This window comes from Macaca mulatta, chromosome 11, assembly GCF_049350105.2.
Source record: "Macaca mulatta isolate MMU2019108-1 chromosome 11, T2T-MMU8v2.0, whole genome shotgun sequence".
Taxonomy (NCBI): domain Eukaryota; kingdom Metazoa; phylum Chordata; class Mammalia; order Primates; family Cercopithecidae; genus Macaca; species Macaca mulatta.
This window is the reverse complement of record NC_133416.1, coordinates 29,267,450-29,282,975: the sequence shown is the minus strand read 5'-3', so window position 1 is coordinate 29,282,975 and position 15,526 is coordinate 29,267,450. Positions and strand designations below refer to the sequence as shown.

The 15,526-nt window shown below is 35.6% G+C and overlaps 1 protein-coding gene across 8 annotated transcripts in view; it reads left to right on the top strand.

Moving 5' to 3' along the window:
- Window positions 1–15,219, top strand: part of INTS13 (integrator complex subunit 13) — a 33,724-nt gene extending 18,505 nt beyond the window's left edge. For 4 of the 8 annotated variants that reach the window (XM_077953754.1, XM_015151324.3, XM_077953756.1 and 1 more), the window contains 9 exons: window positions 2,735–2,824; window positions 3,029–3,118; window positions 4,288–4,466; window positions 5,881–6,051; window positions 6,332–6,486; window positions 6,790–7,020; window positions 9,172–9,311; window positions 13,954–14,089; window positions 14,864–15,219. In XM_077953754.1, the coding sequence (XP_077809880.1) occupies window positions 2,735–2,824; window positions 3,029–3,118; window positions 4,288–4,466; window positions 5,881–6,051; window positions 6,332–6,486; window positions 6,790–7,020; window positions 9,172–9,311; window positions 13,954–14,089; window positions 14,864–14,903 (1,232 nt within the window). In that variant the 3' untranslated portion in view covers window positions 14,904–15,219. Of the gene's footprint in view, window positions 1–2,734; window positions 2,825–3,010; window positions 3,119–4,287; window positions 4,467–5,880; window positions 6,052–6,331; window positions 6,487–6,789; window positions 7,021–9,171; window positions 9,312–13,953; window positions 14,090–14,863 lie in introns of all 8 variants that reach the window. The other 4 variants (XM_077953753.1, XM_015151323.3, XM_077953755.1 and 1 more) reach the window with 1 other exon arrangement.
- Window positions 15,220–15,526: the final 307 nt, after the last annotated feature.

The following is a 15,526-nucleotide window of genomic DNA, read 5'->3' as shown; positions in this document are numbered from 1 at the left end:
CTGAGATTGCACCACTGCACTCCAGCCTGGCAACAGAGTGAGACTCTGTCTCCAAAAAAAAAAAAAAAACTTACAAAAATGTCAAAAATATCCTTTGTAACACAAAATAGTTCTTTAAAATAGTTAGTTGTTGACTTGGCCTGTAGTTATATGCATTACTTGTGGACACTATGTGTCAAATTTATTTTAACAATGGGAACAGAGCACTGTGGGAGCACACAGGAGGCTGCCTGTGGTGCCAGTAAGAGTTAGGCAAGTTTTACTGAGGTGGTAACAGGGTAGCTGGGTCTTGGTGAGTAGGCTTATACTTTAACCCAGATACCTTCTTTTTTTTTTTTTTTTTTTTTTTTTTGAGACAGTCTCACTCTGTCTCCCAGGCTGGAGTGCAGTGGCACGATCTTGGCTCACTGCAAGCAAGCTCTGCCTCCCAGGTTCACGCCATTTTCCTACCTCAGCCGCCCGAGTAGTTGGGACTACAGGCGTCCGGCACCACGCCTGGCTAATATTTTGTATTTTTAGTAGAGACAGGATTTCACTGTGTTAACCAGGATGGTCTCGATCTCCTGACCTCGTGATCCGCCCGCCTTGGCCTCCCAAAGTGCTGGGATTACAGGCGTGAGTCATGGCACCCGGCCCCTAAATTCCAGATCTTTATATTCTGCTGCCTAATTGTATCTCTTAGATGTCTCTCAGGCACCTACATCTCAACATGCCCAAAACAACTTAGGAGCTTTGCCACCTGAACTAGTCTCCCTTTTCAGTGAATGGCCCTGTTGTCTATTCATTTATATAAGGCGGAAACCTCAGAATCACTTCTGAGGCATCTAATCCATCATCACATTTTCTTGATTTCATCTACTAATATTTCTCACATACATCAAAATCTCCATCTCAGCTACCAATAACATTTCCCTAATCCAGCCTTTCATTTTCTTACCTGTTATCTCACAGTAGCCTCCTAAATGGCCTGTCCCTATCTACTCTTTACCCTCCAGCTACAGTAACTTTCAGAATGCTAATCCTGACCATGTTCTCATGACCTTAAACCTGCCCCCTGCCCATGCTTTTCTGTTGCCCTTAGGAAAAGACAGAGCTGTTTAATGTCTTACAAGGCCCTTCATTGTCTGCTCCCCTCCCCGTTTTTATTCTCATCTCAGAACATACTAATCTTCTCTGTTTCAGCCACACAGATCTAATATTTTTCATGCTTCCTCCTGCCACAGTATCTTGGTATCTACTGTTCTTTTGCCTGAGTAGTCTTTCCTCTATTTCTTTTTTTTTTTTTTTTTTTTGAGACGGAGTCTCACTTTGTTGCTCAGACTGGAGTACAATAGTGTGATCATAGCTTACTGCAGCATCAACCTCTTGGGCTACCAGCAGTCCTTCCACCTCAGCCTCCAGAGTAGCTGGGACTGCAGGTGCAAACCACGAAGCCTGGCTAATTTTTGTATTTTTTCCATAGAGACAGGGTCTCACTATGTTGCCCAGGCTGGTTTCCTGACCCCCTAGCAATCCTCCCACTTAGGACTCATAAAGTGCTGAGATTTTAGATGTGAGGCACTGCATCGGGTCCGTTTCTTTAGTTAATTTCTACTCATCCCCTTGTAACTCAGACCAGTCTTCACTTCGCAAGGAAACTTCCCCTGGTGTCTTGGAATAGGACAAATCTCCCTCTTTAGGCACTCATAGCACTAGATATTTCCTTCAAAGCCTTGTCAGCTTTATGGTTGCACATTTGTTTATTATTATTAGATTAATATCTCCTTATGTATTTACTTTCCAGATCCCTTGGTTTGTGTTTCTTCTAACTAAACTTACTAGAATTCAGTATAGGTGTGCATTTTAGATTCCTTAATCTTTTTCTGAGTACTTAACCATGTCATTTTATCATTTAATAGTGTGGGCAGGGAAGAGCAGTTGTAGATGCTTGAAATTTTTAAAATTTTCGCTATTGACTTTCAGTGCAGTGACCTAAATGATTGGTTTAATAATGAATGTGGAGGAAAATTACTATTTATTTTAATTATAGATAATATCTATACTTTATTTGGTATTTGTCCAGGGGACCTGATAAAAAGATGTTGTCTCAGAGATATTTTCTCTTACAGAGTTTAACCTCATTTGGAAATCTTGGTAAACAATTTGAAGCTTGTGATCTACTTGATAATGTTAGTGTTTCTCTGACATTTTTTTCATTGTTGTTTTTAAATGAACTTTTAATTTTAGAGTAGTTTCAGATTTACAAAATAATTGTGAAAACAGTACAGAGTTCCAGTTACTCCACACCCAGTTTGCTCTATTACTTTTTTTGCTTTTATTATTACTATTTTTTTTTATTATTTTTTTGAGGTGGAGTCTCACTCTGTTGCCCAGGCTGGAGTACTGTGTCGCGATCTCAGCTCACTGCAACCTCTGCTGCCCAGGTTCAAGTGATTCTTCTGCCTCAGCCTCCCGAATAGCTGGGATTACAGGCACCTGCTGCTGCGCCTGGCACATTTTTGTAGTTTTAGTAGGGACAGGGTTTCATCATCTTGACCAGGCTGGTCTTGAACTCCTGACCTCGTGATCCACTCATCTCAGCCTCCCAAAGTGCTGGGATTACAGGCGTGAGCCACCATGCCCAGCCGCTTTTATTATTTTTTAAATTAACACATAATTGTACATATTTATGGGATATGGTGTGATGTTTTGATACATGTATACAATGTGTAATGTCTCTGACATATTTTTAAAGGTGATTCACACCTAGGTGGTGGCAGTCGAGAAGGCCCGTTTAAAGAAACGATAACATTAAAGTGGTGTACACCAAGGACAAATAACATTGGTAGGTATTTAAGAATAACTGAAAAAGACTAAATCAAAAGATTCTTCAGGTATTATGTGGGGGTCAATTAATTGATTCTGTTTTGCATTTTCGTTTTTCATTGTTTCAGGACTGAATGAACTCAGTGAACAAGTTTTTTTTTTTCTTTTAATTGTGGGAATATTTCTTTATATTCTTTCAAATCAGTGTTTTCTTCTATTTCAGAATTACACTATTGTACTGGAGCTTATCGGATTTCACCTGTAGACGTAAATAGTAGACCTTCCTCCTGCCTTACTAATTTTCTTCTAAATGGTAACTTTCATCATTTAATGGTTTTGCCTGAAATTATTTATATTATTTGAATTATTTATATTATTATTAAATTATTATTTGAGTGAAATTATTAAGAGTATGAACTCTGGAAAGCTATTTTCATCACTATAGCTTTGCCATTTATTTGTGAAAGCTGTTTTAAACTTATGTAATTTGAAATACCCTTTAACAGCTTTTACTAACATTTAAAAGATGACTGTAGGTTTGGCTTTCAGGCTATTATATCTAAGCAAGTTTTATTTAATAAAATTGTGAGTATTTCTATTTTAAAAATTTGACCTTTAGAGTCTAAATTGATTTGTTTTAGAAGCTATAATTAGAAAATAGATTAAAAAAATAAAATAGAAGCTGGAATAATGTAGACTATTTATCTTGGCCCACTGAATTTTAAATCAAAGCAAAGATGGACTTAACTTGAACACGATACCTTTATCATAAATAAATATTATGTTTTTAATATTATACCATATGATTCTTACCTATGACCTTAAATCTGTGGTTTCATTGTGTGAAATTTTTTTTACAAGTCTAAATTATTGGATTCCAAATTAAAAGCTTCTCTGGTAATTCTTATGATCATCTCAGGTTTTGGAACTAGTGATCTAAAGAGTCAGTCTGTCTTTATCATAAGGTTATGTCATTGTTAATTAAGCATAATTTGATTATCAGACTAGGTGCAATTCAGATTAACATTTGGACATGTAGAATAGAAAGTAGTTATGATTACGGTGTGGATGAGGAACTGTTATGTAAGTGAACTGGGACTGTGCCTTCTCCCTAAATGTTCTGTAGCATTAATAACCTGAGGATTATGGAGCAGTTGTCTCACTTTTCTTCTTGAGGTCCAGGAGGAAAATTCAATATGTACATGTAAATTGGATGAACCATATAGCCAAATGTATTATTTCAGAGACCACTATAGTTGTTGTGGGAAACTGTATAACTATGTAACCTTGGAGTAACTAAGATATAGTTAAGGCTAGAATTCAGATTTTTAGGCATGGAAGAGTAGATACACTAAATTAGCAATGCAGGTTAAAATACGGGGATCAATAAATAAAATGAAAAAATCTAGATGTAAATCTCAAGGAAATAAATGAGAGCCCGTTTGAGTTTCATTACTGATAGTGTAATCTTATTTTTGACAGGTCGTTCTGTTTTACTGGAACAACCACGAAAATCAGGTTCTAAAGTCATTAGTCATATGCTTAGTAGCCATGGAGGAGAGATTTTTTTGCACGTCCTTAGCAGTTCTCGATCCATTCTAGAAGATCCGCCTTCAATTAGTGAAGGATGTGGAGGAAGAGTTACAGACTACCGGATTACAGTAAGACTCTAATATCTATAAATTTTAAGTTTTGAATGTGTCATCATTCAGCAAGTAGTTATCAAGTGCTCGTTAAATGCTAAGATCTGTGGAAAAAAAGAGATTTGGAAGAAGTTGATTATTATTTTAATTAGGTGAATTTCCTGCAATATTTGCTCAAAAGTTCTATTTATCATTGTTTAATCTTATTTTATATTCAGTGTATAGTGAGATGTATCTGAATTGCAATGACACACTGGAATTGTAGGAAATAATAAATTTATTTGAACTAATATTTTAGGTGAAACTTAATTTCTAGTAATTTAAATGGCAAACAGAAACCTGGAATATTTGGATTGCTGCTACTTTGAAATAACATAAACTTTTGTATTACTGGGAAGAACATAAAAGGAAATATATGTCCTTTTTTGGTAGAAATTCTGTTCTAATTTTGATTTTTTATTCTCCCTCCTCTCTTTCCTATTTGGTATTTCATAGCTGTTTACTTCTTGAGGTGGTTGTAAAAACTAAGTGTGATATATGTATATGAATATACTTTGTAAACTACAAAGTGTTATATACTGTAAGTAACTTTTTAATTAGGATTTTTTTAAAAACATAATATTTAAATAAGGAAAAGCCTAATCAATATTTATTGTAGAAAATTTAGAGAATATAGATGTCTTAAAAAAACACTCCACCTGTAAATTACCTATAATTTCGTCATTCACAGATAACTCTTGTTAACATGTTTATGTTATGTGAAGGTAGTTTGTTTGTTTGTTTTGAGACAGAGTTTCACTCTTGTTGCCCAGGTTAGAGTGCAGTGGTGCAATCTTGGCTCACTGCAACCTCCGCCTCCTGGGTTCAAGTGATTCTCTTGCCTCAGCTTCCCGAGTAGATAAGATTATAGGTGCCTGCCACCATGCCCAGCTAATTTTTGTATTTTTAGTAAAGACGGGGTTTCACCATGTTGGCCAGGCTAGTCTCAAACTCCTGACCTTAGGTGATCCACCTGTCTCGGCCTCCCAAAGTGTTGGGATTACAGGTGTGAGCCACCGTCCCCAGGCTCAAGGTAGTTTTAAATAAGCAAATGAGTCTTCTAATATGATTAACTGACTCTTTTATCTTTATGTGATAGAAAAGTTAAATTATAGAAGGGGGAAAAAAGTGTTTCTTGGTTTTTACAAAAGGTGGGGAAAACATACCATGAATGCATTTATGTTTGAGGCTTTCTTCATTTTCATCGTATAAAGGCTGATAGGTTTCAAGTTCAGAAAGGATAAAAAAGTAGTGGAATTGAGGGATACTGTTAGAAAAAATGTTTTGTTGCACATCACAGGACAGAAGACATCAGGGAAACAGACTAGTACATGTAATCCATACTGAAACATTAGATATAGTTTCTAATTTTATCTTATTTGGTTATCATTAGGATTTTGGTGAATTTATGAGGGAAAACAGATTAACTCCTTTTCTAGACCCCAGATATAAAATCGATGGAAGTCTTGAGGTCCCTTTGGAACGAGCAAAAGATCAGTTAGAAAAACACACCCGTTACTGGCCTATGATCATTTCACAAACCACCATTTTTAACATGCAAGCGGTAAGTGTTAAGTATCTTCAACTTTTCTTATAGATTAGTTATATATTCTTTATAGAAACAAATTAGAAAATTTGTAATTTATACCATTTCTTAAGCAAAGAGTGAAATATATGAGCTTGCTAAAGTTAAAGAATTAATAATTAAAAATTGAAGTGATAGTTACAGATTCCTTCACCATGATAGTCTTTAAAATCCTTTCAAAAATCAAGTTCTGCCTAGATGTTTTGATATTTATTTTTCAAGACAGATTTTCTTTTTTCTTTAAAAAAATATCTAACAGGTAGTTCCATTAGCCAGTGTTATTGTGAAAGAATCTCTGACAGAAGAAGATGTGTTAAACTGTCAAAAAACAATATACAACTTAGTTGATATGGAAAGAAAAAATGATCCTCTACCTATTTCCACAGTTGGTACAAGAGGAAAGGGCCCTAAAAGGTAGATTTTTTTTCTTATTTTCTTTATAGATCACATTTACTTGATACATACTGTTTCTCAAGATAACTTACTCTATATGTAAATTTTATTTGAGGACTTGTGTGTGTGTGTGTGTATATATATATATATGTTTGAGATGAAATAATACAAAATCATAGAAAATGATATATTATAGCTTAGAATTTCACTATTAACTACCAAGAAAGAGGAAGGAAGTCCACATTTCATTATTTCTTTTTACTTTACCAGTAGAAAGTGACACTTCAATATTATTTAAAGAGTATTTCCAAATCTCTACTGCAGAGATGAACAATACCGTATCATGTGGAATGAATTAGAAACCCTTGTCAGAGCCCATATCAACAACTCAGAGAAACATCAGAGGGTCTTGGAATGTCTGATGGCATGCAGGAGCAAACCCCCGGAAGAAGAAGAACGAAAGAAACGAGGAAGAAAGAGGGAAGACAAAGAGGACAAGTCGGAGAAAGCAGTGAAAGATTATGAACAGGAAAAGTCTTGGCAAGACTCAGAGAGGTGACTTCTTGGCACTGATATAGCACCACGGTGCCTTTTGTTATATCACATTCTGCATAGAGCATTTTCATACATTCTAACCTGATTTAATAGTAGTTCATTTAATACATGTTTATTCATTTTCATTACTGTAATTTTATCATTCTTAAAATCTAAAGGATCTTTCTTAGATGTAAAAAAGTGTGAATTTTTACTGTTGGGGCAAAGTTAGTGTTAGTTTTTCCTAATTAACTTCTGAAAATCATAATGCATGATGTTTGATATCAGTATGTGCTTTATGTTTTGTGAACTTCACAGATGTAATTTTATTCCTCTGTTCACTAAATATTTATTGAATGCTTAGGATGTGCCAGGCATTTGGCACAAGATCCCTACCCTTGAAGAACATACAGTGTGATGATAGAGACAGACAATTAAATTAGTGATTGCAGGCTGGGCGCAGTGGCTCACACCTGTAATCCCAGGACTTTGGGAGACCGAGGCGGGTGGATCAGTTGAGGCCAGGAGTTTGAGACCAACCTGGCCAACACGGCAAAATCCAGTCTCTACTTAAAAAAAATACAAAAATTAGCTGGGTTTGGGAGCACATGCCTGTAATCTCAGCTACTCAGGTGGCTGAGGCATGAGAATCGCTTGAACCTGGGAGGCAGAGGTTGCTGTGAGCCGAGATCACTCCGCTGCACTGCAGCCTGGGCAGTAGAGTAAGACTCTGTCTCAAAACAAACAAACAAACAAACAAACAAAAATAGTGATTGCAGCAAAGTGTGGAAGGTGCTATTTTAAAAATAGGCATAGGATGGCCTTGGAAGCACAGAAGAGCATACAGTCTATTCTGAAAATGTTCCTTAATAGTATACTCTTTTCCTTTAGTTTGTGATTTATATTATGATGTCAAAGTTAAATCTGAAAAAAAATAAAAATAATAAAGGCTTATAAATAGAAATAGCGTATCAGCTGGCTATATCTTCTGTCCCCTTGCCAGAAATCAGACCAACACCAGGTAACTTTTTTTTTAATTAATTAATTTTTATTTATTTTTTTGAGACAGAATCTCACTCTATCACCCCGGCTGGAATGCAGTGGCATGATCTCGACTCACTGCAGCCTCTGCCTCCTGGGTTCAAGTGATTCTCATGCCTCAGCCTCTCAGGTAGCTGGGATTATAGGTATACACCACCATGCCTAGCCAATTTTTTGTATTTGTGGTAGAGATGGAGTTTCACCATGTTGCCTAGGCTGTTCTCGATCTCCTGACCTTAGGAGATCTGCCCACCTTGGCTTCCCCAAGTGCTTGGGATTACAGGCATGAGCCACTGCGACTGACCAAAAACACATCTTTTTATGATGGAAAATTTCAAACATATGTAGCAATAGAACAGATAGTTACTCATCATCTACCTTCAATGATTAACAATTCATGGCAGATCTCATTTCATATATATCTTCATCCACTACCTTCACCACTACCCCATAGGAATACTTTGAAGCTAATTCTGGAAATCGTATAATTTTATCCATTAATAATAGAATGCTTCTATTCTCTTTGACTTTAGAAGCTCATGTTTTCCTTAGGGCTACTGAGCTTCTGAAACAAAACTGGCTCACCGTAAGAGGGAAAAAGTACTATCATTCAGATCCCACTGAGCTTCAAGTACACTCTTGTGTATTTTGCAAGTGTTTTTGTTCTCTAATGAAACTCTATAAAAGCTTAGGGTTAAGTTTCTGATTTGCAGAGCATAAATACATCTGCACAATACATAGACTAGAGAATAAATGGGATTAAACTTATTTGTAATTTGAAATTCGGTATTATTTTGTTCATATCTTTAAAAATCAAAATTGTGCAGTTTCTTCTCAAGATCACATCATTTCCTACCTTTTAAATTTTAATTTAATTATTCTTTTTTTAATATTTTACAGCTAATTCCTGAATTGTTACGTTATTATGATGAAGGAAAAGGGAAACTTGTATTTAATTGATTAATTTCTGTTACTGGTTTTAGATTGAAGTTTTTGATTAGTCCCTAGGTTTATTTTATGAGATTAACCATCTTCTATAAAGGTTGATATGCAAAGGTAGTTTAATTATTAGACCATTTTTAGACTTCTAAAAATTTAAACTTTACATTTCATTATTTGTCACTCTAAAAGATTAAAAGGAATCTTAGAGCGTGGAAAAGAAGACTTGGCTGAAGCTGAGATTATAAAAGATTCGCCTGATTCCCCAGAACCTCCAAACAAAAAACCCCTTGTTGAAATGGATGAAACTCCACAAGTGGAAAAATCGAAAGGTAAGGTACAGCTGTGGTAACTAGGTTTATACAAAGTTTTCCGGGCTGGGTGCGCTGACTCACCCCTGTAATCCCAGCACTTTGGGAGGCCGAGGCAGGCAGATCACCTGAGGTCAGGAGTTTAGACCAGCCTGGCCAGCATGGTGAAACCCCACCTCTACTAAAAATACAAAAATTAGCTGGGCGTGATGGCACACACCTGGAATCCCAGCTACTCAGGAGGCTGAGGCAGGAGAATCACTTGCACCTAGGAGGCAGAGGTTGCAATGAGCCAAGATCGCACCATTGCACTTCAGCCTGGGCGACAGAGCAAGACTCTGTCTCAGAAAAAAAAAAAAGTTTTCCAATGAAGCTCTGTTTTGTACAGTGTTATTTAATATTGTCGTGTATATGTGAGGAAGAGTTCTTAGGTATTCGTGGATGCTGTTAAGGAGATTCTCTGTTTACAGCCTGTATTAGTCCAGTCTCATGCTGCTAATAAAGACATACTGGAGACTGGGTAATTTTTAAAGGAAAGAGGTTTAATTGACTCACAGTTCCAGCATGGCTGGGAGGCCTCAGAAAACTTACAGTCGTGGCAGAAGGAGAAGCAAACATGTCCTTCTTCACGTGGCGGCAGCAAGGAGAAGGGCAGAGCAAAGGGAGAGGAAGCCCCTTATGAAACCATCAGATTTAGTGAGAACTCACTCACTGTCACGAGAACAGCGTGGAAATTTGGGTGGGCACACAGCCAAACCATATCACAGCCTTAGAGAATGTAGGCAGTAAATATGTTTGTCAGTGTTAAAAACAGAAACAAGTAGTGTCATACTTTCATTAATGAAGCCTTTGGAAAATAAGTATATAAAGTTTGTGTTTTAAGAAATTTTACATATGTAAATTTGAATCTGTTTATGTTCCTGATACTATAGTAAGAGCTGGGATATTGAATACAAACTCTTTTACCCTAAACTCTTACTAAACCTAGAAATAATGTATTATAACTCATTTAATGCTATATTAAAATGTGTTTGAGTTTCAGTGTAGTTATAATTATAAACAATATTTTCACTGTAAAGCCTCTTAATCTCTTACTTATAGGTTAAAAGTTTAGTTTCCTCTTGAAGGAATTCTAGGCACCAAGGATATGATTTGGGATTGGCAGCTCCTGAAATCCTTCTAGGCCTTAGTTATCTTGAAGGCAAACTAGATTTAGTCTTTTTAGGATACATGTGTAATGGTATGCCATCATTAGACTACCTGATGTCCTGCCACTGTGCCTCTCCTAAGGCAGTAGAACCAACTTGTGAATATTGGCAGCTCATCCTAGGGAGAAGGCAGGCTTGTTTGCTTTTGATATGCTTGTTATAGTGTATATATATAGTGATACATATTATATTCTTCAGTTCACTAGTTTCTTTGAAGCCAGAGATCACCCTTGAGGTGATCTTCTTATATTTGCCTTTCAGGCATTTGCTAGAGGGCCCAGAAAATAATAGGATTTAAGTAGATGTTTTTTGATAAATTGTTTCTCATATGACAAAATACACTACTGTTCATTAGGATGAGAAATTTAGGTATACTCTAAACAGTGTTTCAGCATTGCTTGGCAAATAGAACTCTCAAGGAGGATTACTGAGGCGGAGATTGCAGTGAGCCAAGATTCTTGCCACTGTACTCCAGCCTGGGCGACAGAGTAAGACTCAGTCTCAAAAAAAAGAGTATTTATACTGGCAAAAATTGCAAGCAACTAAAAGCCACATTAGTAAGAAAATGACTGAATAATGGTGTGTCCATAGGGTGGTATGTATGTATTTATTTATTTATTGAGACGGAGTCCACTCTTGTTGCCCAGGGTGGAGTGCAATGGCACTGTCTCAGCCCACTGCAGCCTCTGCCTCCTGGGTTCAAGTGATTCTCCTGCCTCAGCCTCCCTAGTAGCTGGGATTACAGGTGCCTGCCACCATGCCCGGCTGATTTTTATATTTTCAGTAGAGACAGGGTTTCACCATGCTGGCCAGGTTGGTCTCGAACTCCTGACCTCAGGTGATTCGCCTGCCTCAGCCACCCAAAGTGCTGGGATTACAGGTATGAATTACCACGCCCAGCCCCCACAGGGTGGTATTTATATAGCCCAAGAATAATTATTGAATGAATATGTAAATGAGTAAGTTTTTTTTAAAGCAGATTACATAAACATATGTACTGTGATCTCAATTTTAAGTTTTCATACACATATGTACTAGCTTGTCACTTAGATGAAATATCAGCTACCATTAAATTAAATGGATCCCTGATGCTTTTCACCATAGAAATATATGGAATAGCTCATATGAGAAGCAACTTGATGGCACATTACTGCCTTTCCTTGTAACTTTCTGTTTGAGCCTGATATTTGAAAAGTGTTTGTTTTTTCTTTCATTCTATTTTATAACCTAAATTGCATATCTCTTCTGATCAGCAACTTATCTGGGCCTTTTATTATACCTCAGTTTTATCTGCTTTGGAAGATGACTTCCCAGGCCTCCCCAAAGTGAATTTTGTGCCTGCTGTATACACTGCACTTAAGGTTGGGCTATTCCAAATGTGCCATCTAGATTTGGCAAACGTCTATTCACCTGTCTTTGTAAGATGCAGTAACAAAACAAAACAAAAAATTTGTTGATATAGATTGGCACTGGAAAAAAGAGTAAAATTTTTAGTTGTTAGAGCAGTGGCAATAGGATGATTTTATTTCCTTCTTTATGTGTTTTATTGTTTTCTAAATTTGTTCTCATGAACACGTATTAGTTTTATAATAAGAAAAATAAGAATTTTTAAATATATATGACAATATTAGCTCTTTTTGACGTACAGTTCTATGAGTTTAGACAATGCATACCACCATCACAATCAGGGTACACAACAGTCTGTCACCTGAAAAGATTTCCTTGTATTGCCCCTTTGTAGTCATCCTTCACTCTCCTTCTCCCGAATCCCTGGTAACTACTGATATGTTTTCTCTTCCTATAATCGTGCTCCCTGTAATTTTTCAGAATGTCTTATAAATGAAAGAAAATATCATGCCACCCTTTGAGATTGGCTTTTTTCACATAGTATTATAATGACTAATTGTATAAGAAACTGCCAACTTATTTTTCCAAAGTGGTGGCACCATTTTGCATTCCCACCACCAGTGTATGAGAGTTCTGGGGGTTCTGCATCCTTGTCCACTTACTGTTGTCAGGGTTACTGTTTTTGTTTTGTTTTGTTTTTCATCCTATAAGGTATGTAGTGGTATTTCATTGGTGTTTTAATTTACGTTTCTCTCATGATTAATGATGGTAAAACTCTTTTCCTTTGCTTATTTTTTATCTGTTTGTCTTCTTGGGTGAAAGGTCCATTAAAATATTTTGTACATTTTTAAATTGGGTTGTTTGTTTTCTTATTAGTGGATTTATTTATCTGGATACAAGTTCTGTGTTGGATATGTGATTTGCAAGTATTTTCACCCAGTCTGTGACTTGTTCTTCTCTTAAACAATGACTTTTGCACAACAGAAGCTTTGTATTTTGATGAAGTCAAATATATCCTGTCAAATATATGAAGTCAAAAATTTTGCTTTTATGATTATGCTTTAGGTGTTACATGTTAGAAATCTAACCCAAGGTCACAAATGCTGATTTTCTTATAGGAGTTCTGTAATTTTAGGTTTACATTTAGGCCATGATCAATTTTTGAGTTATTTTCTATAAGGTACAAAGCATGGGTCAATATTAATCCTTTTGCATACAATGTCCTAATGTTCCACCAGCATTTATTGAAAAGATTATCCTTTCTTCATTGAAGTATTGTACATTTATCAGAAATTTGTTGACTATGTATATAGTCACAGTCACTTCAAATTAAGTCTTGTAATGAGGAAGTAAGAATCTTCTTTTTTCTTCTTTTTTGAAATTGTTTTGGCTCTTGTAATTCTTTTGCCTTATCATATTGTGCAGGAGACAGTTAACATAGTAGGCCTGAGACTATTATAATTAGAAAAGCCTGCTTGCAGGTTTGGCTCTTGGCTGACATCTGGGAACTTGGCTTTTGAGATGTTGCCCAGATAATGAACTGAACACCTGCTTCCCTTCTGAAAGTCTAGAACTTTGGTCGTTGTGGTTAGGCAGAGAATACCCACCTGATCAGCCCCCAGTAAAAACCCTGGACTCTACTCAAACAGGCTTTCCTGGCAGAAATATTGCACACGTGTGGCTGCATGTTTGCCTATGGAGGTGGTATGCACTCTTCATAAAACTCATTGGAGAGAGTGAGCATGGGAAGCCTACAAATGGATTCTGCCAGTCTCCACCTCATGTGATTCTTCTGCTTACCAACCTGGCTGTGTCTCCTTACTGTATTGCTGTAATCATTCTTAACCAGGAGTATAACTTTACATGTAGTCATTTGAGTCCTTCTATCAATCACTGAACTAGTGGTTGCTCTTGGGGACCCTGAAACACATTAATTTCAGAATAAGAGGAAAATGATTGCCTTAATTGTGTAAAATGAACTACAGAATTAACTACCTTAATTGTGTCAAATGAACAACAGAATTAAAGGTAAGTGTAAATTTGTAAATTCGGAAGTAGTAAATTATTCTATCTTTTTTTTCTCTCTCTCCTTTTAAATATAACACCAGGGCCAGTGTCCTTATTATCCTTGTGGAGTAATAGAATCAATACTGCCAATTCCAGAAAACATCAGGAATTTGCTGGACGTTTGAACTCTGTTAATAACAGAGCTGAACTGTATCAACATCTTAAAGAGGAAAATGGGTTTGTGTTATTTATTGTCAAAATTGGTTTTGTCAATTGCCTGTACAGTACCTTAACAAACATTGCTTATTTGTAATAATCAGCAATTTTTTATTACTAATATTATGAACTAATACATGTTCCCCATAAGGAGAAAAAATTAACCTCTTTGATTTTTGCTTGTAAAAGGCTCAATTATATTGATTGTAACCCTGAAAGTATTTACTCCTTAGAGCATTTCTTTTCAATGCTTAGTAAACATTATAGAGGGAAAAATTATACCACTTAGGATATAATACCAATCTCTGTATAATAACAGGGAAATGTTTTCCTATTAAGGAATACAATATTAAGAATATTGATTATAATAAAATAAATCTCAGATCTGATTATTTTGATTTTTTTTTTTTCAGAAGAAATCCTCTTTAAAAATTTGTTGGTAGAAATACATTTATTTAGTGCAAAAGGAAGTAAATTCTGACTAAATCGTAGAGATTTTTTCCTTAGTTTTGCTTGGAAAGGGAGAGTGTGGTATAGTCAAACAAACAAACAAAAAACAGTAGCCTTTGACATGTGACCTTGGGAAAGTCACTTGGTCTCTCAGGGCCTCAATTTTCACTGTAAAATGAAGCTGGCTTAGCTAGAGGAACCCTATCGTTAGTCTTTTCCTAAAATGCTGATGTTCTGTTCTGTGAATGTATTATTTTAAGTTTCATGTGAAAGGTAGATAATTAAGGAGACAAAAATGTTAATGAATATTTATTTTATCAACTCATTTTTTCCTCCTATTTTCAGGATGGAGACAACAGAAAATGGAAAAGCCAGCCGGCAGTGAAGAGTGACTTGAAGAACTAAATTTAGTGTATTGCAAAAATATTTTGGGTGGAATTCGATATAAGTACTTTTACAGCGAGATTGTATAGTTATGTTGCCTGGACTGGTTTTTACATTTTTAAAATATTTCAACTATCGTTTTTGTACTAATTATAAAATTGGCACATAATTCAAAAATATACATTTGAGATGATTTGCCCTCCCAAATTATACAAGTTTATTTTATGGTATAAAGTGTTCTCTCTGGAAATGTTTTTAAAAAAATTCTTAGGCTTCTCTTTGCCAAATAAAACTATTAAAATATTTGAAATGCAAAACATTTGAGAATTCCTTTAGAAAATACATTAGTCACTTAATGACTGAAAACAACCTGTAGGAATTTTTAAAAATTTGATGAGAGTTTAAGATTTGCAATACTTAATATAAAATCTTTCCTATTAAGCTGCATCGTATATTGTGCTTTTCTAAAAAAGAACATTGTTTTTATTTTGTTTTAAGTTATTTTGCATATGTGTTCTTAATCCATTTAAAAGTAGAGTTTTCAGTTAGGTTGTGTAATTTGATATATACTAGTATTGGGTAGTTTTACTCTTTACGTTTTTCTGCCAAATATTTTCCATCCAT